Raw genomic sequence first — 27,957 nt, forward strand, 5'->3', positions numbered from 1 at the left:
AGATAGAAACAAGTAGCATTATGAGGGCAATAGAGATTGGCACTCAGTCAAAATGCTCAGAGACCCAGTGTAGACATGATGGGTTGAATGGCTTCCTTCTGTATTGTAATGATTCTGTGTATTATGAGGTCTGTCTCAATGCTCCCCATCAGCTTCTGTGAACCTGTTTCTAATTGTCCATTTTGCACTATTGGGTAGTGTGACTCTGTTTGGTCTACACATTGGTAGCTTTTAATCTTCTCCTGGAGTTAATACTTCCTCCCGAGTTCTGCCCCATGAGTACTTGTGATTCTGCATGTGCTGAAATTTTATAAAATGTGTTCTTGGATGGGAATGCCACTGGCGAGGCCAGGATTTATCGTCCATCCTTAATTGCACCTGAGGCGGTTTTAGTGGTCTGACGTCTTGAATTGCTGCAATATATTTGTTATAACTACACTCTCTGTGCAGCTAAACTTTATCTCCAGAATGCTGCTGGGAGCAGCAAGACTAAGGATATTAAAAACAATTGGGACTTTTCCCATTTACTTTGAACAACAGCAGCAACGTCTATTTATAGATTGACCTTAATGTAATGAAGTGTCCTGAGGTGCTCTGCAGGAACATTATAAAACAAAAGTTTGACACCAAGCCACACCGGGAGATATTTGATGTCTGGTCACGAGTGTCTCAATGGAGAAAAGTGAGGCGGAACGATAGTCGGGTGTAGGATTAATATTCCAGAGATTTGGGTTTAGGCAGCAGACGTTATGACTGGCAGTGGTGGAGCGATTACAACTGGGATGCCTAATAGACCAGAGAAATCTTGGGTCATGGGAGAAACCATTGAGTGATTTGAAAGAATGAATGTTAAAATCAAGACCGAGGCTGACCAGGAGCCAGAGTAGCTCAGTGAGCACAGGAATGACAGGGGAAACAGGATTGTGATTTGTGATACAGCCAGTGTGGTTTTGAATAATCTCAAGTTTATGGACACTAAAACCTGGGAGGTCAGCCTGGTGTACATTGGAATAGTCAAGTTTCATAGTAATAAATGAACAGATGAGGGATTTATTAAAGACAGTTACATTCATGTTTTATAGTTAGAATAAAAATGGAGAGGGAATAAAGACTCTTAAATAGGAAATCATCCTAAGTCTGCTTTCTGAGTATGTGTAGGAAGGGGGGAGCTGTGAAGTTGGATATTGTAGACTCTGGATGTCAGGTTTGAAGGTAGCAGGAGGGATAGCTGAAGGTAGAGGATTATGTATTGAAAGTTCTTGAAGCGTCCAACCAGATTTGGGAACCAGGTTTTCCAAGAATGTAACTTGGCTATGGTAGTGTGAGACTGATGTGGCATAGTGTGCCCTCCAGGCAGTGGGAAGTAGTTTAACCAAGTGCTGAAATGCATCTTGAGGACATTAGACAATAAGCCAAACCTCTGGTCTTTCAAATAGTTTGGGAAAACAAATATCAAAATATGAAATTGTCACATAATACTAGAGATTCTTATCAAATCATGTTACATCAATTCTGTTATTGGAAAGGGAACTTTAGCATAATCTGTTAAGATTGAGTTTGAGTGTTACAAAGATAGACAATCAAATGACACTCGCTCAAGTTGGGCTGCACTCATGGGAATGGCATTTCTGGAATGCCACTGGTCAGGGTTGAATAATGCCTGCGATAATGTTACGTTGATACCTTGAACCTTTGTTTATTTATCTTGGTGATCATGCAGAATTTTCAACATGCTGTCTTATTTGACGTTATACCTGTAGTTAGCTACTCCCCTAATTCGGTTGACGAGTTCATGACAAGGCCTATAATCCTCTGAGATCTCTGTGGTCCTTTAACACCTCTGGAGCATTTCCAGTTTTAATTGGATCTCTATTGACAGTCTGTGCCTTCAGCTGCCTGGGTCTTAAACTCTTGATCTCACTTCAGTGAGGAGAGCAGCATGGGATCTATGCCTGTGGACTGCAGGAAGTCTCTGGCCGTAAAGATTAAGTTTGGCTATTTTACAGGGTGGCCTATTTCTTCAAAGTTTTGTGGGAAAGGAAATAGTTTGCCATGGTGACACCACATCTGCAATAATGTGTGCAGTTTTGATCTCCTTACTTATGAAAAGGATAAACAGTAATTGCATGGGAAGCAGCACAGAGAAGATTCATGTGACCGCCCCCGCGCAACACAAACACACACAGTCACTTGGGATGAAGGGCTTACCTTAGTCAGAAAGTTTGGGGTGGTTTAAAAGAACGAGAAGTGAACATATTGAAACTTACAAGATCCAGAGGGACTTGACAGGCGGTTAATGAGAAAATGTTTCCCCTTATAGGAGAAAGTAGCACTAGCGACCAACTTCAAGACTAAGGGATTTCACTTTTATGATGGAGGTGATGAGATTTTATTTTCTGAGGGTAATTAGTCTGTGTAATTCTCTTCCCCAGAGAGTACTGAAAGTGGGGTCATTGAATGGTTTTAAAGTTGTGGTCTTTGATTGACAAGGGAGACAGAGGGTGAGGCAAGCTAGTGGAAAAGATCACAATCCAATCAGCCATGATCTTACTGATGGAGCTGGATCAAGAAGTTTAATAGCCTACTCCTGCACCTAACATGTATGCAAATATTCTGTATCTTAAAACGGAACAGATCGGTAAGCATAAATCAGGACTTTATTTCTAGAGCAGTGTTCAGGATTTCAGCACATCCCAAAGCACTTTGCAACCAATGATGTATTTTCTGAAGTGTAGTCATTGTTGTAATGTAGGAAACACAACAACACAGAAAGTTGCCACAAACAGCAATGACCAGATAATCAGTTTCTCAGTGATATTGATTAAGGATAAATATTAGCCAAAATTCCCAGGAGAACTGCCCGGCTGCCTTTGATAGAATTATTTATATCCACCTAACTTTAGTGTCTCGTGTAGAACAGTAACTCTGGCAATGCAGTGCGTCCTCACTGTTGCACTGGGAGTGGCAACTTCAGTTTGTGTGTTCAAGTCTTTGGTGTAGGCCTTGACCCAGGATCTGTTGTCTTAGAGGCAAGAGAGGGTCAGCTGCCCTTCAGTTTGAGAATAACATCCACTCAGGGTTGCAGGTTTCTGCCGTGGATCATCATGAGATTGAAAAGACCAATTCTCAACCTGCGGTTGGGCACACTGGGCAAGATCGCTCACAAGGCACTAGGATCCGGTCTACAGGATTTGCTTCCTGTGCTTTCCTTCTCTGCTGCCATTCTGCCCACATTAGCAAAATGTTTGGAATTCGTAGCGTAGTTTGATGTACAAATTGTTGCTATTTTGAATCATTAATCTGAATGTTGGACTGCTTCAAGGAGATCTTCAGGCCAAATGGCCTCTCTCGGCACAATAAGGATTCTGTGATTCAATGAGGACAGCTGCCTTGTAGACTAGAACGCTTGTTGACTTCTTTGTAAAACATTTGTTGCTGCAATTTATCGAAGAGTGAACAAATGCAGCAGCTCTGGTGTTGGATCTCCTCTTCGATTGTGATCTTTTTTGGAGGTGGTTGATAAGGTATGGGAAGTGCTCAGAATATTCTAGCATCACTCCTTTGGCACATATGAGAGTTGGAACTTTTGACTGGCCTGGCCTGGATTGGAACATGGGTTTTGTATTGGTAGCCTTCACAGATCAATCTAGTCTCTTGTATGTAGAATTGGTGAAACCGAAAGTGGCTAGCAATTATGGGGCAGAGTGGACAATGACACTGGCCACCTTGTATACCTTAGGTTATGTATGTCTGAGGTTCTCAGTTTAGTTTATGCACAGAGGTCTGGGTGCCGTTGGTGGGGTCTAGAGAGCTGATGGAGGAAAGATGTTGATAGTTCAGATTAAGTGATTAGAATGTGAGAATGGCTGAACAATGGTGTGTCTCCTGTCAGACTTGAAAGAGAAGATAGTCCCACTGAAGTGGGGACAGGGGACAGAGCATGTAACAGGTCAAGCTAAAAGAAAGAAGAGAATTGGGAGTTGATTCACAGCTTGAAGGTGTTGAATTCCATACTAAGTCTAGAAGCCTGGAAAGTGCCTAGTCTGAAGTTGGGATGATGCTCTTTCAGTTTGCGCTGTGTTTCATTGGAACACTGCAGCATGCCAAGGGTAGATAAGTGGGCATGCGAGCAGGTCGCTGTGTTAAAATGATTGACTATGGGAAGGTCAGTGTCCTGCTTGAGCACAGACTGGAGGTGTTCTGCAAAGCAGTCACCAATCTGCGTTTGGTGCCTTCAGTGTAGAGTAGGCCACAGTGGGTGCAGCAAATACAGTACATTGGAGGAGGAATAGGTGAAATGCTGCTTCACCTGGAAAGACTGTTTAGGTCCTTGGATGGTGAGCAGGGAGGAGGGGAAGAGGCAGGTGTGCAACTTCTGTGGTTACATGAGATGGGGGGTCAGGTGGGGAGTGGAGGGCTGCTCTTGGTGGTTGTGGAATGTTCCTGGAGGGAACAATCCCTGAGAAATGCAGATGGGGGATGAGGGGAAGATGCGTTGGGTGGTGGCATTCTGCTGGAGTTATCTGAAGTGGCAGAGAATAATATTTGAATGTAGAGGCTGGTGGGATGAAAAGTGAGGACACGGGAGACTAGTCACGGTGTTGTGAGTGATGGGAAGAGGCAAAGATGGAAGCACGGGTGATAGGTTAGATGCAGCTGAGAGCCCTGTCAACCACAGTGCATGTGAAACCACAGTCATGGAAGAAGCAAGCCATGTCAGCTACACTGTTTTGGAAGATGGCATCATCTGAACACATGCAACGTAGGTGAAGGAACTGGAAGTGTAGGATGGAGTCCTTGCAGATCGTGAGGTGTGACAAGCTGTAGTGAAGCTAGCTATGAGAATCAGTGGCTTTGTAGTGGATGGCAGGGGACAGTTTATTCCCTGAAATGGAAACCGAGAGGTCAAGGAACGGAAAGAAAGGGAAGTGTCGGAAATGGACAGTGAGAGTTATAGAAGGGTGGAAGTTGGAGGCCCAATGAACAAGTTTTCAAAGTCCTGGCAGGAACATGAAGCAGCACTGAAGCAGTTGTTGATGAACTATGTAAAGAGTTGTGGGAGGGAGCCAGTGTAGGACTGGAACAAGGATTTTTCCACATACCCCATAAAGAGGCAGGGCACAACACGGACCCAGGAGGGTGCCCATAGCCACTCCTTTGACTTGGCAGAAGTGAGATGAATTAAAGGAGAAATTGTTCAGTGAGAGAATAATTTCAGCTAGGCACAGGAGAGTGGGGTGGATGGGTAGTGTTCAGGTCTCTGATGGAGAAAGAAGCCAAGAGCTTGCAGACAGTCCTGGAGGGTGGGGTGGAGGTATAGTGGGGTTGGACATCTGAACAGGAAGCAGTTAGGGCCAAGGAATTGTATAGGGATTTGTTGGGACCACAGCTAGAGTATTGTGTGTTGTTTTGGTCTCCTTATCTCAGGAACGGTGTTCTAGTTATGAAGGGAGTGTAATGAGGATTTGTCAGACTGATTCCCGGGATGGCAGCACTGGCTTTTAAAGTCGAACTGTGGCATTAATAGCATCAGATCAGAATAGACTTTCTCCTCAAAATCTTAATTGGAGACAAGGATTGGTGGAGTGGCACATTGCTTACAGCCGAGCTGCAGGTGAAAGTCATGAGCCTTTCATTGGGGAGCTAAGGGCTCTTGTGGCACAGTGGGTGATCCGTCTACCCTTGGGGCCAGGAGGCCTGTGTTAGCAACCCACCTGACCCAGATGTGTATCATAACATCTCTGAACAAGTTATTTTCAAAAACAATGACAACTGGCAATCAAGATTGTATTCCAAATGGCAAAACCAGCTCCATGGAAATGAAGGTTGCCCTCAGCCTCTGCTTTCCAGCAGAAAGTCCGTTGGGCGGCACGGTGGCTCAGTGGTTAACACTGCTCCCTCACAGCGCCAGGGTACCCGGGTTCGATTCTCACTTCGGGTGACTGTCTGTGTGGACTTTGCACATTCTCCCCGTGTCTGCGTGGGTTTCCTCCGGGTGCTCCGGTTTCCTCCCACAGTCCAAAGATGTTAAATTGCCCGTAGTGTTAGGTGAAGGGGTAAATGTAGGGGTATGGATGGGTTGTGCTTCGGCGGGTCGCCTGAGGCGGGAATTGAACCCGGGTGTCTGGCACTGTCAGGCAGCGGTGCTAACCACTATGCCACCGTGCCGCCCACTAATGTTCTAACATTCCAAGTTGCAAAATTTTGAGTTTTAATTCGAGAGAGGTGGTGATGCCAGTGGGTGTGGTTCCCCTGCCAGGTGAAAGTGAGACAACCTATTTTTACAGAACCTTCTTGAGCCCCATTTGGGCTGAGCAGAGGGTATCCTGAAGAAGACTGCACAGCCACTGATGATGCTGCCCAAAGACACCTCTGTGTCAACATGTGGCCCCGTCACCAATTCTTCATCTCCTGAGGACTTGGCAAATAGACTCAGGAAGAGGCCCTTGTGCAAATTTGGGGACCATTTGGGCATTGTGATTGTCCATGTGATCATTTTCAGGTTGGTGGTCTGATTTGGACAACATCACAGGAGATTGGTGAACTAGATTTAGTAGTGCAGTGTCTTCTGTGAAAAGGGCATAAAAATTAAATGGACGTTTGCTGGCCATGTAGTCATATTCGAACATGAGAGAAGCTTTCTCATGATTTCTTTTACACACTGGAGAATCAGAAGAGGGATATTGCCATGGAACCAGAGTTGTCTTATGGTCTAATGTTAGAGGTTAAACAAACAAGCCTCTCTCTCTAAGTCTATGGAGAAGATTCTCAATCAACTTCATTTCACCCTGTGCACTTTATGAAATACTCTTACCATTGTCCAATTGCAACACACTGCATGTCATTGAATACGCCTTGTCTGTGCAATGAAAGGTACCTTAATAAAGTTTTATTTGTCTAGACTGAAGTAACAGGTTTAGGTCAGAGGAAGAGGTTAATTAAAGAGATATGTTTACTGGCATTCTGTGCAGATAGGCACAATATTAAGACAATTATTGAATGTTAAAAGAAAGTTTTACTTTGCTTTACCCTTTATTTATGTGACCACTATAAGATAATATCACAATTTTGTGGTTTAGCAAAATGCTCTCAGTATTCTTAACAAATGCAATGCCTTATTGTCAACTTCAAGTGCACAATATTGAAAGGATTTTTGAAATTCAAAACAAAATTTCTCCTTTGTTTTAAGATTTATTTCTGTTAGCCCATATGCTTTTAAATTAAAATATTAACGTTAATTGTTTTTTCTAATTGCTTCCATTGACATTTATAAGAGATATTGTTGATAATATGCACACTGCTTAGTGTCAGCAAGCAATGACTCATTTAAACAAGCTGTATTAATAAATTCAGCACGGTAGCCCAGCAGTTAGCACTGCTGCCTCACAGCACTAGGGACCCAGGTTCGATTCCAGCCTCGGGCACTGTCTGTTTTGAATTTGCCCATTCTGCCTGTGTGCCTGGCTTTCCTCTGGGTGCTTTAGTTCCTCCCATAATCACAAAGATGTGCAGGTTAGATTGATTGACCAGGGATGTGTGTGGACTCGTCATGGAAAATGCAGGGTTATAAGGTGGGGGTGTGTGAGTGTGGGTGGGATTTGTTGGGCTGAATGGCCTGTTTCCACACTGTAGGAGTTCTATTCAACAAAAAATGGCAACTGCTCTCACCAGATGATGGATTTTTTTCAAAAAGCTATTCTGTTCACTAGTGATGACCTGACTCACTACCGCAGGGAATGGATGAGGCGACATATGTTTATGGGGAAGTTAGATAAACACATGAGGGAGAAAGCATTCAGAAGAATATGTTGATGGGGTCAAATTAAGTTGGGATGGGAGGGTATGGTTTGAAGCATAAGCACCAACACAGACCAGATGGATTCTGTACTATAAATTTGATGTGATTCTGTGGATTTCTCTGAATGTTTATCTGATACTCCAGTGCTGACTGATGATGCATCTATTGTGAGGAAAATAGCAATTTCATTTATGATTTTATTGATAAAGGCACATATTAGATTTGATGAAAAACAAAAGGAGCATGGGTCCAAGATCTTTATTTTTATTGCCATTTTGAAAACTTTATGAAAAGCACTTTCATTTCCCTTCTGGGATTGCTTGATTAAAAGTCCTAATGCAGCAAGTTGTTGAGATCTGGAATGAACTGCCTGAAAGGTTGATAGAAACAGATTTAATGGCAAATTTCAATTCAGATTGAATAAATATATATTGTTAAAAAGGAAAATGTTGCACGGCTAGAGGAAAAAGCAGGAATTAATTCTATAAATGTTTTTGAAAGTATGGGCAGAATGGAGTTTGTCTGTACTCTGGTTCTATGAGTTATGGAAGGGTTGGAATTGGTGGCTGGGACAAGGAGAGCAGAAAGTGACATTTGTGAATTTGAGGCTGACTTTACTGCAGTGATTGTAATGAGGTCAGTCAGGTAGACCTCATAGATTGGGAGCTCTCTTGTTGGGATTGTTAACCTGGTCCAATCAGGGAGCCCTGGCTGACTGGTATGAGTAGGAGTGTCAGAGGTTCTGCTCACTCTGAGAGCTGGCTTGGAGGGAGCTGGGTCAGTGTGTAAATAAAGGGTGGTTTGGTGATGGGATACCATTCTCCGTGGAGTCATTTCAGTGGCGGCGAGCGAAAAGCATGCTCCTGAAGAAATTTGCTTCCAATGGTTGGCTTTGAGTTGAGGTCAGCATTTCTGGCATTATTCTGTTATTTGGGAAGCTTGACTTGTTCGATCCTGCTGTCAAATACTGGGCCCAGTGTGTGGAAGAAATGTGTTATGTTTTTCTGGGCAACCTTCTGATAGCTTGTGGACCTGCAGCTTTGTGGGTGATTAGGAACCTAACGTTTCCTGAGGTACACGATAATAAAACTTTCAAGAGTTGATGGATTTAGTTAAGGAAAATTATGACTCCAAGTCGCCTCCAATTCTGAGATGATATTGGTTTTACTCAGCAATTCGAGAATTAGGGGAATCTGTTCTGGGATTTTTGACAAGGTAAAGGTAACTGGCAGAGGCATGTGACTTTAGTATGACCATTAATGAGATGCTGAGAGACTATAGGATTAATGATGTAAACATGTGCAGTGCCTACTAGCTGAAGTCCACCTGGACTTCAAACAGGCACCACAACTGGCTTTTTCGTTGGAAGCTACGGTAAGTGCAGAGTATTCTGTTGGATATCCTCGCCAGGCCAACTGAGCTTAGGGAGCACGACTTGAGTGAAAGCTCACTCAGGGCATATCCTGAACAGAAGGACTCCAAAACCCCAAAACAAAGCCAAGCCTCTGCCTAATGGTTAAAATTTTCTTCAGGATCCAGGCCAGTAAAACGTTGTAGTCATATGGGTATGCGGACTCAGGATAGCAAAAGAATCTCACTGGACCTAATGGAGTAAGAGAACTCATAGACCAGTATCCAGGAGAGTGCACACCCTGGAGAGTCCACCTACAGCTGGTTTGGAACAGTTAAATTGGTAGCAATGTTCAAATCAAAACCAATCAAAATAAATGTCTGGTTAAATGGTCACCCGATTCTAATGGGGGTTGATAACAGTATAGCTATTACAGTGAACACAGAGCCAAAAGGCTCCCGCCCAAGCTTGATGGAGTGAAGTTGTGGAGAAAGATTCATCTAGATTGGCTCAATGTTTTTTGATTTGAAAATGGCTTCCTGAGCAAAGTCCTAATTAAATACCCAAACATTTTCCAGGAAGGTCTAGGGACTATCAAAGGAGCCAAGGACATATTGCATGTTGACCAGGAAGCAATTCATGATTCTACAAGGCCCACCCAATGCCATTTGCCTTACGGGTAAATGTAGAGGCAGAGATCAGGAGGCTGAAAAGCGAAGGCACCATCAAACCAGTACAGTTTGTGGAATGGGCACCACTGGTTGTACCAACTGTGAAGTCTGATGGGTTGGTTTGCCTTTGTGAAAATTTTAAGCAAATGGTAAGCCTCTTTTCGTAGCTGGATAAATACCCAATGCCTCACATAGAGAATTTATACACAATGCTGGTAGGGAGGCTGTTCCTTCACAAAACTAGATATGAGGCATGCATATTTGCACTTACGGTTAGATGAGACTTGGAGAACTTGGACGTGGTTCTTAGACATTACTCCTATGCGGGCATACACATTAGAAGGGAAGTATCTGTGTTCCAGATACCCCAACTGACCTGATTGGGCTACAGAGTCACTAAGACTGGGTTACACCCATTGGAAGATACAGTGAGGGTGATCAAATGTGTCTTGGCTCCCACGTCAGTACCAGAGCACAAGTCTTACCTTGGCTGGTGGATTATTACAGACATTCCATACATAACCTGGCCTCCATCCTGGCACTTTTGCATCAACTCTTAAAAGAGGGTCTGCCTAGGAAATTGTCACTTAGTCAAACCATAGCTTTCAGGAAAGTGAAGAACCAGCTATCATCCTTGAAGGTGTTAGCAAGCTATGATCCCAAGCAAGTTCTGCTACTAACATGTGATGTTTCCCTGTACAAGGTAGTATTAGCTCATAGGTGTTGAGAGTGTGTTGCTGGAAAAGCACAGCAGGTCAGGCAGCATCCGAGGAGCAGGAAAATCAACATTTCAGGCCAGAGCCCTTCATCAGGAATGGTTTCCTGATGAAGGGCTCTGGCTGGAAACGTTGATTCTCTTGCTCCTCGGATACTGCCTGACCTGCTGTGCTTTTCCAGCAACACACTCTCAACTCTGATCTCCAGCATCTCCAGTCCTCACTGTCTCTCAACTCATAGGTGGCCCAATGGAGAGGAACGCCCAATAGCTTATGCATCTAGGACTTTGGCTGTTGCAGTGTGTTAATACGCCCAGATAGCGAAGGAAGGTTTGGCAGTCATATTTGGAGTCAGGAAGTTCCACCAATGTCTTTACAGATGTAAGTTTGTAATAATAATGAACAACAAATCCTGGCTAGGTCAGCTTAAAGCGAACAAGGCAATGCTGCCAATAGCTTCAGGCTGAATTCAGCAGTGGGGTCCAATACTAAACGCAAGCCGGAAAACAGTCTGGGAGGCCAAGTAGCAAATACAGATGCATTGAGCTGCTTCCCACTGGCAGATACACCACTGGTGGTACTGCCATTGGAAGTGTTGGTAGTGGTTTTAAATTTTTGGGATACACTTTGGGTCACAGCTGATAATATCAGACTTTGGATGCAGAAGATCCGGTCCTGACAAAACTGAAACAGCTGGAGGTGATGGGGGAAACCAAAGGGCCGCCACAATCAGAATTGAAACTCTTTTGGACCCAGAGAGAACAGATCACAGGAGAGGTTGGCATTTTATTATGGGGTGCAAGAGTGATTGTCCCGAGCAAAGGTCGCTGCCAGATACTGGCTGAACTCCACCGGAGTCATCCAGGAGTTTCCAAAATGAAGATGTTGGCGAGAAGTTATGTCTGGTGGCCAGGATTGGATGCAGACATAGCTGTGTTGGTGGGGCAGTACCCAGAGTGCCAACAAGGACAAATATTACTACCAGCAGCTCCCCCACGTTCATGGGAATGGCCAAGTAAACCCTGGACTTGGTTACACCTTGACTATGCAGGTCCTTTCATGGGCTCAATGTTCTTAATCATTGTGAACACCAGCATAAAGTGGTTGGACATGCACAGAGTTCATTAATTAAACTTGGGGATGACAATAGTAAAACTGTGTGCGTCTTTTGTGATATAGAGACTCCTGGAAGTGTTGGTCACAGATAATGGGTCTCATTTACCAGCCGGGAATTTGAATATTTCTGAAAGTCAAATGGTTTTAACATATAAGTTCATCTGCTTACCATTCATCATCCAATGGTCTGGCAGAAAGAGCAGTCCAAACTTTGAAGGCAGGCTTAAAGAAACAGCCTATACCTTAACTAGATACCAAACTGTCCTGGGTCCTCTTCGATTATAGGGTCCTCATGCAACTACAGGGATAGCTCCACCAGAGTTGCTCATGGGGAGAAAACTCCACACCAGGTTACATCTGATCTTCCTGGATCTGGACGGGGAGGCTGAAACGGTATCAGGAACACCAATGCTGGACACAGGACTCCGCTAAGGAAGAGAGACAGTTTACTTCAGAGGATGAAATTTGGTGTAGGAACCATGGGAATAGCCCTGCATGGGTAAGCGGCATGGTCAGTGTGAGCTCAGGTCCAGTGATGTTTACAGTTCAGGTAGGTGTGATGGTCCTGAGCAAGCATATGGACCATATGAAAAGTGCAAACTCACAAATAGGGCAGGAGAAAAACGTGCGCAGGTCCCCGACTGCCTTTCCGACTGTGACAGAGCCTGTGGATTCACCCTCTCCATCGAACATTGAAGATACCTTGGAATCAGAGATGGACAGAGCAGATGTCGCAGCCTGGATGCTTTAGCCACCTGAAGAGGAGAATGAATTTCTGCTGAGGCCCTCTGGGCGTAAGATGCGAGCTACTGTGTGTTACACATTGCCTGTATTAGAGATAGAGTTGGAGAACCTAGTGCCAGAACACCGCAGGAGGAGCTACAAAAAAAAGAGCTGGCATATGTCCGCGGACTCCGAGGGAGAGGGATGTAGTGATTATAACGAGGTCAGTCAAATGGATCTCATAGAGTGTAAGTTCCCTAATTGGAGCTGTTAACCTGATCAAATCAGGGAGCCCTGGCTGACAGGTTCTGTTCACTCTGGGAGCTGGCAGAGGCGGGGATTGACCTCTGAACTGGCTGACCCACACAGTCAGTGTATTCATTACTGCTGTTGGTATTTCCTACTGAGGAGGCGAGTTTTCCTTTTTGTGTCTCCCCCTTGTTTCAGCTAGACTTTGTTTTGATTTCTTGTTTTTCTTTATTGTTTGTTGTGCTTTTTTTTCTGGGTTTTCTTTCTGTTTTTTTAAAAAAAGGAAAAGAACAGGAGTGTGAGAGGTTCTGTTCACTATGAGAGCTGCCTCTGAGGGAGCTAGATCAGTGTCAAGGACTCTCCAATTGTAAGTAGAGGGTGACTAGGTGACAGGATATCAGCCTCTACAGAGTTATTTCATTTACACTTCACTCAATTTTTCTCTTGCCCCTTAGATACACCTTGAGGAGAGAGTGAGGTCTGCAGATGCTGGAGATCAGAGCTGAAAATGTGTTGCTGGAAAAGCGCAGCAGGTCAGGCAGCATCCAGGGAACAGGAGAATCAACGTTTCGGGCATTCCTGAAGAAGGGCTTATGCCCGAAACGTCGCTTCTCCTGTTCCCTGGATGCTGCCTGACCTGCTGCGCTTTTCCAGCAACACATTTTCAGCTCACCTTAGATACATCTTGCCAGTTACACTCTGATTAGTACTTTTTAACCATGGATTCAAAGAAGCAAATTGTCTTTTTCTGGGCCACACATTGAGTTTTGACAATACTACATGACCTGGAGCATCCATAGCAATTGTAACTTTACAAAGTACAGGTTCAGGGTAATTTGAGGCCAACTGTGCAGGTCAGAACAGTCCTTCAAAACAGTGAGCATCATTAGTTGAGATAAGCACTTTGGCACATCCTTAAAGGATCAAGATGCAATATAAATGTAGGTTTTCTATCTTTGGAAAGATAAGCTATAACAAAATAAACATTGACTGGAGCTCCCTGTAACTTTAGCAGGAACACATCCTGCTACCATTAATCAACAAATTTCTTGCAAGTGGAATTGGAAAAAAGAACCCTTTCATGATCCCAAAAGGTTGTTTTGTTGGCTCATAAAGACTTTCCAGTTGGGATCAGTTGGCCTACATGTTTGAATGCACTCTATCACACTGCAAACTCTTGTCTCCTGATTGTCTGCCCTCTATTATACTGTGCCATGGTGAAAGAAAGTGTTACATTTTTATAGCACCTTTCACTACTTCACGTCATCTCAAAGTGCTTCAGACCCCATGGTATAGTATCAGAAATGTGGTCAGTGGTGAATACAGGAAATGTGGCAATCAGTTTGTGCAATTACCTCCCACGAGCACTAATGTGCCAATGACCCATAGCAAATTAAACCATTTGGCCCATCATGTCTGTACTTTTAAATAGATCCTAAAGTCCTAGGTCTCCTCCAGTGGTCCCCGCCATCACAGAGGCCACTGTTCAGCCAATTCGATTCTCTACAAGTGATATCAAAACATGGTTGGAGACACTAGATTCTGCAAAGACTATGTGCCCTGACAACATGCTGCCAATATTACTGAAGACCTGTGCTCCAGAACCTGCTGTACCCCTAGCCAAGCTGTTCCAGTACAGCTACAATACTGCCCATCTACCCATCAATGCGGAAAATTGTTCAGGTATGTGCTGTATACAAAAAGCAGGACAAATCCAACCCAGCCAGTTCCCACCCCAGAAGTCTACTCTCAATCATCAGTGATGGGAGGTGTCATCAGCAATGCTATCAAGCAGCACCTGCTCAACAATAATCAATAGCCATAAGTGAGATGCCAGAAGACTGCAGTTTGGCTAATGTGGTGCCACTATTTAAGAGAGGTGGTAAAGACAAGCCAGGGAACTATAAACCGGTGAGCCTGACATCGATGGTGTTTGAGGGTATCCTGAGGGACAGGCTTTACATGTGTTTGGAAAGGCAAGGACTGATTAGGGATAGTCAGCATGCCTTTGTGCGTGGGAAATCACGTCTGACTAACTTGATTGAGTTTTTTGAAGAAGTAACGAAGGGGATTAACAAGGGCAGAGCATTGAATGTGATTTGTATGGTCTTCAGTAAGTCGTTCGCGGTTCCTCACGGTAAACTGGTTAGCAATGTTAGATCTCATGGAATACAGGGAGAACTAGCCATTTGAATACAGAACTGGCTCAAAAGTAGAAGACAGAGGGTGGCTGTGGTGGGTTGCTTTTCAGACTGGAGGCTTGTGACCAGTGGTGTGCCACAAGTATCAGTGCTGGGTCCACTGCTTTTCACCATTTATATAAATGAGTTGGATGTGAACATAGGAGGTACAGTTAGTAAGTTTGAAGATGACACCAAAATTGGAGGTGTAGTGAACAATGACGAAGGTTACCTCACAGTACAATGGGATCTTGATCACATGGGCCAATTGGCTGAGGAGTGGTAGATAGAGTTTAATTTAGATAAATGTGAGGTACTGCATTTTGGGAAAGCAAATCTTAGCAGGGCTTATACACTTAATGGTAAGGTCCTGGGGAGTGTTGCTGAACAAAGAGACCTTGGAGTGCAGGTTCATAGCTCCTTGAAAGCGGAGTTGCAGGTAGGATAGTTAAGAAATTGTTTGGTATGCTTTCCTTTATTGGTCAGTGCATTGAGTATGGGATTGGGACGTCATGTTGCAGCTGTACAGGACATTGGTTAGGCTACTTTTGGAATACTGCGTGAAATTCCGTTCTCCCTGCTATTGGAAGGATGTTGTGAAACTTGAAAGGGTTCAGAAAAGATTTACAAGAATGTTGCCAGGGTTGGAGGAATTGAGCCAAAGGGAGAGGCTGAATAGGGTGGAGCTGTTTTCCCTGGAGCGTCGGAGGCTGAGGGTTGACCGTACAGAGGTTTATAAAATCATGAGAGGCATGGATAGGGTGAATAGCCAAGGTCTTTTCCCTGGGGTGGGGGAATCCAAAACTATAGGTTTAAAGTGAGAAGGGAAAAGTTTAAAAGGGACCTAAGGGGCAACTTTTTCATGCAGAGAGGGTGGTGCATGTATGGAACGAGCTGCCAGACGAAGTAGTGGAGGTGGGTACAATGACAACATTAAAAAGATAAAAATCACACAACACCAGGTTACAGTCCAACAGGTTTAATTGGAAGTGCTAGCTTTTGGAGCGACGCTCCAAAAGCTAGTGTGCTTCCAATTAAACCTGTTGGACTATAACCTGGTGTTGTGTGATTTTTAACTTTGTACACCCCTTTCCAAATTAAAAAGATAGGAAGGGATTAGAGGGATATGGGCTAAGTGCTGGCAAATGGAACTAGATTTATTTAGGACATCTGGTTGGCAAAGATGAGTTGGTCCAATAGGTCTGTTTCCATGCTTTATTTCTCTATGACTTTATAACCTGCTCAGTGACACCCAGTTTGGAGCCACTCAGCTCCTGACCTCATTACAGCCTTTTCTCAAACATGGACAAAAGAGCTGAATTCCAGAGGAGGGGTGAGAGTGAGAGCCCTTGACATCAAGGCATCAAGAAGCCCTGGCAAAGCATGAGTCAATGAATATTAAGGGTCAAGCTCACCACTGGTTGGAGTCACACCTGGCATATAGGAAGATGGTTGTAGTTGTTTTTGGTCAGTCATTCTGCTCTAGGACATCGCTGCAGGAATTCCTCGGGATAGTGTCCTAAGCTCAAACAACATCAGCTACTTCTATCATAAGGTCAGCATCCTGGGGATTACCATTGACCAGAAACTCAAATGGATTTGCCATTTAAAGGAAGGGGGGGAGGGTGGTAATGGCCTGGTAGTGTTATCATTAGACTATTAATTGAGACCCTGGTAATGTTCTGGTGATCTGTGTTCAAATCCTGCCATGGCAGATGGTGGAATTTGGATTCAATTTTAAAAACAATCTTGGGATTAAGAGTCTTATGATAACCATGAGATAGTTGCTGGTCATTGGGAAAATCCATCTGGTTCAGTAATGTCCTTTTGGAAAGGACATCTGCCATTCTTACCTGGTCTGACCTGCATGTGACTCCAGACCCACAAAAATGGCATTGACTCTCGACTGCCCTCTGGGCAATAAATACTGGCCTAGCCAGTTACGTGCGCACCCCATCAATGAATAATGCAAAAGTAAATTCAGTGGCTACAAGAGCAGATCAGAGATCAGGATTACTGCAGGGAATAGCTCACCTCCTGACTTACCCTAAAGACTGCACACTATCTACAAGGCACAAGTCAAGAGTGTGATGGAATGCTCCCCACTTGTTTGGATGAGTACAACCCTAACAACAATCAAGAAGCTTTACACCATCCAGGGCAAAGCAGGGCATTTGATTGGCTCTTCCTCCATAAACAACACCACCGACACTCAGTAGAAGCAGTGTGTACTATCTACAAGATGCACTGCAGAAATTCACCAAAGATCCTCAGACAGCACCTCAGAGTACAACCCTCCCTCAGCCCAGGGACTCTCACTCAGTCCCTTCTAACTCAGTGAGTAGGGCTTTACATTGTACCATGGCTGGTAGTTTCACTGTCCGGTCAGTCCAGCTGACTTGAAGAAAAAAAACTAAAAGGAGTTCAGCTTTCTTTATATAAGTACGTTTGTAAGAGACAAATGCAATCCTTTAAGAGCAAACCTAAAGCGAGCAAATTTCCTGTTGCATTGCTCACAAAGCGTACAGAATGGCTTCTAATGCTTCTCGCCTTCCTGTTGCAGCTTAATGAGAGAGAAATGGACCTCTTTAATGTTAGTGTTGATCCCTCTCTGTGTCTTCTCAGCAGCTGTACCCTGTACTCTGTTCTGTTACCCTGCTCAGCTTGTACAGTATGATCTGCCTGTAAAGCGTATAAGACAACATTTTTCACTGTCCCTCAGTATGCATGATAGTAATAAATCAAATCAAAACTAGGGACGGGCAATAAATGCAGGCCCAGCCAATGACACCCGTGTCCCAGGAGTGAATCTAACTGAAGCTATTGAGTTACTGCTTCCCCAAAACTCCATAAGTGTTTTACCTCCTCCAAAGCCTATGAATAATGAATGAATTTGATCATAATGTACTAGTTAAAGGATAAATGACAGTCAAGCACCATAATACTTTTTCTAAGCTGTGGTCGTGTATCTTTTACATCCATTTGGGATGGGACTTTCCTTGAAATCTCAGTCAAAGGATGACATCTCAGACAGTGCAGCGCTCCCTCAGGCAACAGAGAGGCCAACTTTGTAAACTTTTGGCATCTTCAGTGGGTCAAACAGGGTTGTCAGAAGTAGGGAGCGGGAATAGGCAATTCATCCCCTCAAGACTGCTCCACCTCATAATACAATCATGGCTGACCTAATTCTCAGCCTGAAATCCACTTCTGCGTGCATTGTGTTCTAGCACCGACACCCTTTGGTTTTGTTGCTGTCAAATGCTTTCAGGCTATCACAGAGGGTACATAGTTGCAGAACTACTGGAAAGCTGATCAGTGTTGCTCACCCAGGACATAAGGCTCAGCAAGTTCTCAATGGAGAGTCGCTGTGTGGTGATAATTTTGCTCTAGCATTCCAGACGAAGAAATACCTCCAGTGGCAAATGGACAGTCTCTCTCAGACCTGTAAGGAGTTTGGTTTGACCATCAACATCAGACATGTCATGGACCAAGGACGTCGTCATACTGCCATCTCTCAGCATTGACCATGTAATGCTGGGGGTTGTTGATCGCCTTACATATTTAAGCTCCACGGTCGTCAGCAATCTGTCACTTGACGCTGAAATCAGTAAATGTAGCTGCAGCTGTTATGTCCAAGCTGAGTAGAAGAGTGCCTGACTCAGAACAACTAACTGTGAATTTACCAAGCCTGCATCTTTGATGAGAGCTGAACATCATGTGCTGGTCAGGAGAAAAGGCTTGATAATGGCTACCATTGCTAACTCAAAAATCTGCTTGGCACCTCCTTGGCAGGGCAAGGTCTCCAAATTGGAGGACCTGGATTGTGCTAATTCCACCAGCAAGCACTCATTGCTAAACCAATAATGTCCACACTGGTTTGGCTACACTCATCAGATCAATGATGGCTGGAAACCAAAGAGCTTCCAATGGTGAAATGGCCACAAGGTCATGACTTCTTGGGTGTCCATACCTCTGCTACAAGGAAGCCTATAGGTAAGACATGGCAGACATCAACACGAGGACTCATTGAGCTAGGTCACAGTCACTGGTGGCTATGAACTCTGCAGGCTGACTATTTGAAAGGGCATTGGAAGAGGTGAACAGAAACAAAGCTCAGCTGATTGAGAAGAGGACCTGGAGAAAACAGAGGCTGGTGAATCATGTATCATCGTCTTCCTCTGAAGCTGAAGCAGATGCAGAAGAGATTGTAATTCTGACCCACACCAAGCCATACTTAACACAGAGTCGACCACTATGGTGCAAACCGACTTCTCAATAGGTGCAAGGTCGCTATATATTTTAAGGTCAACATCTCCGAGAGTGCAACCCTCCCTGAGTCCCGCTCAGACCCTTCTTACTTAGTGACACATACATTATACCATGTTCTGGTAGTTTCACTGTCAGACCAGTCTAGCTGACTTGAAGGGAAAAACTAAAGGGAGCGCAGTTTTCTTTTTACAAGTACATTTGTAAGAAGCAGAATGCAATACTTTAAAGAGCAAACCTTAAACAACTAAATTCCCTGTAGCATTGCTCTCAGACCATTCAAAGTATCTAGAACAGCTTCTCCTGCTTCTCACATTCTAAAGAAAGAGAGAGAGAGAAAGGAGTACAAGGATTTGCTGACAGGATTAAATGAATTAGGGATTGAAGGAGCTCATTGAGGGCATTACCATTGCTTTGCACCATCCAAGATGAAGTATCCGACAAACATTCACCCCCTCCTCAATGGATACCCAGTAGCAGCAGTGTGTACTCCTATAAGAGTCAATACCTTCCAAACCCACAACCACTTCCATCTAGAAGGACAAGGGCAGTAGATATATGGGAAGACCATCACTTGCAAGATCCCCTGCAAGCCATTCACTGTCCTGACTTGGAAATATATCACCATTCCTTCAGTGTCACTGGGTCAACGTCCTGGAATTCCCTCCCAAAGGGCATTTTGGGTCAACTTCTGACACATGGACTGTCGCCTTTAATGAAGGCAGCCGACCACCACCTTCTCAAGGGGCACCTAGGGATAGGAAATAAATCCCAGCCCAGCCAGCAACATCTACATGCCATGAATATTTTTTTAAAAAACACTGGCATAAAGCCATCGGCTATAATTGCATTTTTTGTGCTGCACATTCTGTGAGATATAATGCTTCTCTGTCACTGAAATGCAAATAACTTACTCAGCTGGAAAAAAAAATGTAACAAAAGTATGTTACCTCTCACCTCCATTGCAACCTCCCAAACCACCAACCACTATTGCAGCTTCTCTTCCTTCCACCCTTCTTGCAGCATTCTCTTGTGAGTTGTAGGTATTCCAGCTGTGCTAGCATTTATTGCCCTTGGAAGGTGAGGGTGAGCTGCCTTCTTGAACCGCTGCAGTCCTTGGGCTACTCCCAATGATGGGAAGAAGTTCCAGGATATTGACCCTGCGATACTGAGGGAATGGCAATATAATCCCAACTCAGGATGGTGTGCAACTTGGGTGGGAGCATGTCTTTCTAGATGATGAGAGATTGTGGATTTTTTTTTCCAGAGCTCAAAATACACCGGGCAAATGTATCCCACCAAAACTGCCTGAGAAAATTCAATCACTGAGGTGTCCAATGGGAGAACAGCTGCCTACAAGTAGAGAGGATTGAATTGCTTTCCCAATCACAGGCTGGTTCACTCGAACATTTGCTGTTATTAGTTTCTCGTCGTGACAACACTGACCCAAGTAGTGGCCTCGGACCAGGCTGGCAGGGTCTGGTGGCATGACCACCTCCAGAGGTCTGTTTTGTACCAACCTCTCAACCAGGACCTGCCGGTCCCTGTTGGAGAATCATGGTGTCATCCTCCCCTTCTCCGATTATCTTCAGAAAATACCATTGATCAAGCAAGATGGCTTCAGAATGCCAATGTGTACAGTGGCCGAGGTACCAGGGATACAGGTCTATTAGTGGATATCTACATTTGTTCCAGAAACCTCATGTAGTAAAATAAGGATTGAATTGGATGTGAGAGCTGCCACAGATGTGGGGTAGGTAGGTAATGAGCCATATTCAGTAAGCATGAAATCTTAGTGCAAATCCCTCCAAAAATGTCATTGTAACTTGCACTTAATAAAATGAATGTACAATTCAGCCCATTGTATATCCCTTCCTAAAAGCTTTAATTAGTTAACAAGGGAACAGAAATTCAAGAAGTGGGTACAATGATGGAGGAGATTGCTGAATGAGGGCACAACATGGATATGGAGGGACTTAGTGACATTGATTTGGGTAAGTAATATTATTCTGTGAATGTATTTTCTAACCACACATTAGCTAGCTACTGGTGTGATGAATCAATCCTTCATTGTGTTAGCAGTCAGTAATATATATCATTGCTGAGATGACGAACGACCCAATTCGGTGTCCAAGACTGAGGCTTTATCCCTAGCCATGATTTAAAATAGTATTTCCTTATTATTATTAATTCCTTCTCCCATAATCTGTTATTTTGACCTTGTCTGTTCCTAAGCCAGTTACTGTGTATCATAGATTTTCATTAAGATGAGAAGCTAGATGCTTCCACAAATATTGAAATATTGTGTCTAGTCCATTACGTCTGTGACCTACATCTGTCAAAATTTATATATGTTCGTCCCTGTCTCAGTGTCTCTGTATCTGAGTATCTTGTTCATATCTCTGACTGTGTGTTTATGTGTGAATACTTTTGAATGTATGCTGTGTTTGTATATATGGGCCTGTATTATCTGTTTTGGTGCATGTATGTATGTGTGTGTTGTGTATATGTGCCCATCTGTATATGCATACATCTGAAAATATATTTACACACACACACACACACACACACACACACACACACACACGTTTGTGTGTGCTGGGTTGTTGGTTTTGTTTGGAAGTATTCCCCTATTAGATTAGATTAGATTACAGTGTGGAAATAGGTCCTTCGGCCCAACAAGTCCACACCGACCCGCCGAAGCACAACCCACCCATACCCCTACATTTACCCCTTACCTAACACTACCGACAATTTAGCATGGCCAATTCACCTGACCTGCACATCTTTGGACTGTGGGAGGAAACCGGAGCACCCGGAGGAAACCCACGCAGACACGGGTAGAACGTGCAAACTCCACACAGTCAGTCGCCTGAGGCGGGAATTGAACCCGGGTCTCCGGCGCTGTGAGGCAGCAGTGCTAACCACTGTGCCACCGTGCCGCCCACCCGGAAGTCGAGAAGAGAGCACCTCCCAGTCTGGATTGAATTCGATGATCAAATGACTGTGGTTCAGATCAGGACAAAGGGTTGATGGTAATAGCTGTCAGTGACCATTGACATGCTGACAGTCAGTTTGAAATTCTGATGGTTATCATTTGTGATGAGACGATAAATGTGCATTTAACCAATGCTTAGGACAGCTGCTCCTCAGAAAGATGGATAGGTGCTAGGAAAACTAGGGGCTGCAATCAGAGTATGAAAATGTATGTATGCATTAAGTATGTCTAAACTGTTTATCAAGTTATGATGCATTTACTCCAAACATTCTCTCAATATATATTATCAATTTTATCTGCTGGGAATGTCAACAGTTCTGATTATAATGGATGCAAAAGCAGAGCATTTGGAAATACTGTTATCATTTGGCCATGCTATTACCAACCAGAGTCAGCACAACTTCCTGAAAGGGAAATCATGCCTGACTAATTTGTTAGAATTATTTGAGCAAGTAACAAGCAGTATAGATAAAGGAGAGTCATTAGATGTAATATATTTGATTTTGAAAAGGTATCTAAAAAGGTACATAGAACGTTACAGCCCTCAACGTTATGCCAACCTGCAAAATTAATCTGATGCCCATCTAACCTACACTGTTCCATTATTATCCATATGTAGGTCCAATGCCCATTTATATGCCCTTATTGTCGGCACGTCTACTACTGTTACAGGCATGCCATTCCATGTACCTACTATTCTGAGTAATGCACATTAGGTAGTGCACATAAAGCCACTAATTAAGGTAAAAACCCATGGTGTTAGAGGAAGTCTATTGGCATAGGTAGAAAATGGGCTAACTACTAGAAGACAGAGTTGGAAAAAGAGGAACATGTTTTGGATGGAAGCCTGTAACTAGTGGAGCATCAAAGGAATCGGTGCTGGGGCTACACTTATTTGCAATATATATGAATGATTTAGATGAAGGATGTGAGTGTACTGTCACTTGGTTTGCAAATGACACTAAAATAGGTGGGAAGACAAGTGGTGAGGATGCTACAGAAAGTGTACAGAGGATAAGCAAGTGATGGAGTGAGTGGGCAAGAACTTAGCTGTGGAATATAATGAAGACAATGTGATGTTAGATTAGATTTCGTACAGTGTGGGCCCTTTGGCCCAACAAGTCCACAGAGTAACCCACCAAGACCCATTCCCCCCACAAATTTACTAATGCACCTAACGCTATGGGCAATTTAGCATGGCCAATCCACCTAACGTGGGCCTCCCACAGTCCAAAGATGTGCAGGTCAGGTGAATTGGCCATACTAAATTGCCCATAGTGTTAGGTGCATTAGTCAGAGGGAAATGGGTCTGGATGGTTTACTCTTTGGAGGGTCGGTATGGACTTGTTGGGCGAAAGGGCCTGTTTTCGCACTGTAGGGAATCTAATGTAATCTAATAATCTAATCTTTGGACTGTGGGAGGAAACTGGAGCACCCGGAGAAAACCTATGCAGACATGGGGCGAATGTGCAAACTCCACACAGACAGACATCCGAGGCAGGGATCGAACCTGGGTACCTGATGCTGTGAGGCTGCAGTGCTAACCACTGAGCCACCGGGCTGCCCACGTTATGGTTATGTAATAACCTTTTCTTATATCAATAAGATTATAGGAAACTATATGTTATTTAATTGAGAAAGGACTTCAGAAAGCTGAGCTCAGAGACATTTGGCGTTCCTAGTGCATAAATCACAAAAAGCTAGCATCCAAGTTCAGTCGGTAATAGGGAAGGCAAATGAGATGTTGGCTTTTTTCCAAAGGGAATGGAGTGTAAAATTTGTGGTGTGGAAACCAGCAGCATTGCCTATTTGGAGATTGAACCCATGACATTGACAGTATTAGCAGAAAAGACAGGGTAGATAAGGATAAACTATTTGTACTGACTGGGGTTTCTAGAACTAGGGGCCTCAATCTAACAATTAGGGCCAGACTGTTCAGGAAATATGAAGCACTTCTAAATATGAAGTGTGGTAGATGTTTGGAGCTCTCGTCCACAAACACCAGTTGATACAGGATTAGCTGTTAGTCTTAAATCTGATGGGTGCATATTCATTAAGCAAAGGTATTAGGGATATGGGCCAAAGGAAGGTATTTGGAGTTTGGCCTTCGATGAGCCATGATCTTATTGAATGGTAGCAGAACAAGCTGGAGGTGCAGAACAGGCCCATTCCTGTTTCCTAAAATAGATAAGTCTTGCTAAAACTATATAAGGCACTAATTAGACCACAACTAGAATATTGTTTTGGTCCCCTAACCTCAGGAAGGATATATTGGCATTGGAGGCAGTCCAGAGAAAGTTCACTACTAGGTATGGACTGACTCTCTTATGTGGAGAGGTTGAGTGAGTTGGGTTTCGAATAATGACAGGTGATCTTATTGGAACATTAAGGATTCTTAGGAGATTTGACAGGATAGAAATGGGGAGGTTGGTTCCCCTTGTGGAAGAGTCCAGAACGAGAGGACATAGTCTCTGGGTTCGGGGTTGTCCATTTAAGACAGGAATAGAAAGGAACTTCTCTGAAGCTTCTGAAACTGTAGAATTCTCTATCAAAGAGAAGTGTGGAAATTATGTCCTTAACTCTGTTCAAGGCTGAGGCATATTTTTAATCCCATGATTCTCTCATTGATTATGTGGAAAAAACAAGAAGGTGTAGGTGAGGATTATCAGATCAGCTATGATCTCACAAAATGTCAGCGCAGACTTGATGGGCCAGATAGTCTACTTCTGCTCCAATGTTTTATAGTCTTAGAGCCTATGGTCAGCATCTGGCTTTTCCTCATTGCCCCAACTCTCATGTTTATCCATTACTAATTTGTCTTAAAAGTTTCTATGCTATTTGCCTCAACTGTGCCTTGGTGTAGCAAGTTCTCACCATTCACTCGGCAGAGAAATGTCTCCTGAATTTCTCATTGGAATTAATAGTTATTCATTTTTGGCTGGCGTTGCTGGCTGGGCTAGCAATACCCTGCAGAGGGTATTGGTGAGTTGCCTTCTTGATCCGTTGCAGTAAGTAGACCCACAATACTGCTAGGGAGAGTCTTCCAGGATGTTGACCCAGTGCCCCTGAAGTAACAGTGTTATATTTCCAATTCAGGATGGTGAGTAGCTTGGAGGGTATCTTAATGGTTCTTCTCGATGGAAGTGGTCATGGCTTTGGAAGATGTTGTCGAAGGAGCTTTGGTGAATTGTTAACCTGAAATTTATGACTCTTAGTTCTGATTTTTCCCCACAATTGGAAACATGATCTATATTCCCACTATTTCTGAGCTTGTAAAGATGTTTAGCAGTCTCCACTGTTGAAATGTAGAGTGCCCATCCTGCTGTTCTCTTGCAGACAGCTGTCCCCCTTACTGAAATATGTGAACTTCTGAATTGTTTTGTGTGAGAATGATGATGGAGAAGCCCTTTGTTCATTGATGTCTTCTCTTGTTCCAGGTAAACCTGTTCATCCTACTATCCGTTGTCTGTGTCCTGCTGAACTTGGCTGGATTCGTTCTCTCATGCCAGAGCGCTCAGTTTGTGTCTGGCATCGTGGACTGTGAGCTGGTGAGTGTGATAGAGTTGATATTCTTATTGATTAGCAATAGAGTGGCGGTTGAGGTTGATGATGACAGACTTTGCTAACAGAATCAGCTATTTGGAATTATGTGAATTGTTAAAGTTTACCTTTGAAGAACTAGAAGTTGTCTTCGTAGTTAGCAATTGTCTGATTCCTCCATCAATATAGCATAGAATTACATTGCACAGGAGACCATTCAGCCCATCTTGCCTGGGCTGCTGATTATGTTACACAGTAGCCTCCTCCGTTCCTACATAAACATTTCAGCACATCCTTCCATTATTTTATCTCTCACATGTTTAACTTTGAAAGAGTTATTCAATCTGTCCCACTCCCCAGCTTGTTTCCCATAGCTCCATATGTTCTGTTTGAAAGTTACTTCCACTGCCCTCTCAGGCACTGTATTCCAGACTTCACAACTCATTGCATGAAAAAGAATTCCCCTTTTTTGTATCAGTTATCTTTACTCTGTTCTTTGTTTACCAATGCTCCTGGAAGTCGACACAGTTCCATGTTTACAATACCAAAATTCAACATGATTTCAAATACATCTATTACAACACAAATATATCTAAGGGTGGGATGGTGGCACAGTGACTCAATGGTTAGCACTGCTGCCTTACTGTGCCAGGGACCCCTTAGGTGACTGTATGGAGTTTGCACATTCTTCCCGTGTGTGTGTGTGGGTTTCCTCTGAGTGCTCCAGTTTCCTCCCACAGTCCAAAAATGTGTATGCAAGGTGGAATGACCATGTTAAATGGCCCATAGTATCCAGGGATGTGTAGGTTAGATGTGTTGGCCATGGGAAATGCAGGGTTGTGGGGATAATGGTAGGGGAGTGGGTCTGAGTGGGATGCTCTTCAGAGGGTCAGTGTGGACTCAATGGGCTGAATGGTCTGCTTTCACACTGTCAGGATTGTATGATTCTATTATATCTTCCCTTAAACTTTGAAAGAACACCAGGATCAATCCACATGAGTGCTGAACAAAAGGAGAGGGATTGAATGATTTTTTTTTAGCAGGATATTAAGCCATTTTGCTCACATCTTTCTACTTGTGTCATGTCATCCATTGATTCTAATTGAGAGTGGGTGGCATGTTTCATCTCGGGAAGTCCTACTGTAGTTAACACTGGCTTTCTGTGAAGGAGGTGATTAATCTATCTCCAGTTTTCTATTTGTGACTCCTACCTTTAACGAATGTGACAAGCTTTGCATATTACAATACACTTTCATAATCTCACAATGTCTCAAGGTGTTTCACCACCAAAGGAGGACATTTTGAAGTGTAGTGACTTTACACACAGCAAGATCCCACAAACAGCATTGTACAAAAGATCAAATAATGTGTTTATTTGTGATGTGGCTTGGCCCAAGTATTCACGGAGAACTGCCTTGCTCTCCTTTGAAGTAGTGCAATGGAACCTTTTTATTTGCGAGGGCAGAACTGGCTTTTGTTTTAACCTTGAAATAGATAAATGAGAGGTTTGATGCCTGGTCCAAAGATTACATTTTATACTAAAATCAGCCCTCTTTCATCCTTTGCTGGTGTCACCATCAAGACTTCTCACTAGGAGCATACCGTCACAGAACTACTTTTCCTTTTGAACAGAATGTGATCTTGAGAGTGCTTGTTAATGACTCATCCATTCTTTTAGTAAGAGTTCCAAACTGGAGCGAGCACTGCCTCTAACCACGTACTTTTAGATGCATAAGCTCAATGTGAGAGGCTTCATGACTCCTGCAAAAACTAAAAATATATCAAGTGTTTTAGAACGCCTGTCCCTGGGGAGGAAGAGAACAGGATTTGAACTCTGCTACACCTCGTAAGGTTTTACTTGACATTACAACAACTTGCATTTATTGTATTTCCTTTGACATCTTAGAGCATTTCTATATATTTCACAGCAGCAGCATCAAATAACATTTGACACCTAAGCCACAAAATGTAATATTAGGCCATATAGGGGAGGTGTTGGCTTAGTTGTAATCTAGAGATGCAGGTCATGTTCTGGGTACCTGGGTTCGAATCCCACCATGGCAGATATTGGAATTTGAATTCAGTAAAAAAAAAAAATCTGGAATTAAGAATCTAATTGTTGATTCACTTTTGCCCAATAGGAAAGGAGACTTTCTTCCTGACCTGGTCTGGCCTACATGTGACTCCAGACCCACAACAAAGTGGTTGATGCTTAACTGCCCTCTAGCCAATTAGTGATGGGCAGTGAACGCTGACCCAGCCTCACCCCGTGAATGAGTGAAACAAAAAGTGACTAAAAATTTCTTCAGGAGGTTGGTTTTAGGGAGTAACAGACATTGAGGACATTTG

General features: G+C 43.6%; 1 protein-coding gene across 2 annotated transcripts in view; it reads left to right on the forward strand.

Moving 5' to 3' along the window:
* Nucleotides 1-27,957, forward strand: part of entrep1 (endosomal transmembrane epsin interactor 1) — a 140,675-nt gene that overhangs the window by 50,321 nt on the left and 62,397 nt on the right. For both annotated transcript variants that reach the window (XM_043716853.2, XM_043716843.2), the window contains exon 3: nucleotides 25,506-25,616. In XM_043716853.2, the coding sequence (XP_043572788.1) occupies nucleotides 25,506-25,616 (111 nt within the window). The remainder of the gene's footprint in view (nucleotides 1-25,505; nucleotides 25,617-27,957) is intronic.

Source organism: Chiloscyllium plagiosum, unplaced genomic scaffold, assembly GCF_037043375.1.
Source record: "Chiloscyllium plagiosum isolate Xiang-an unplaced genomic scaffold, Cpla_swu_hap1 HiC_scaffold_2, whole genome shotgun sequence".
Lineage (NCBI taxonomy): Eukaryota > Metazoa > Chordata > Chondrichthyes > Orectolobiformes > Hemiscylliidae > Chiloscyllium > Chiloscyllium plagiosum.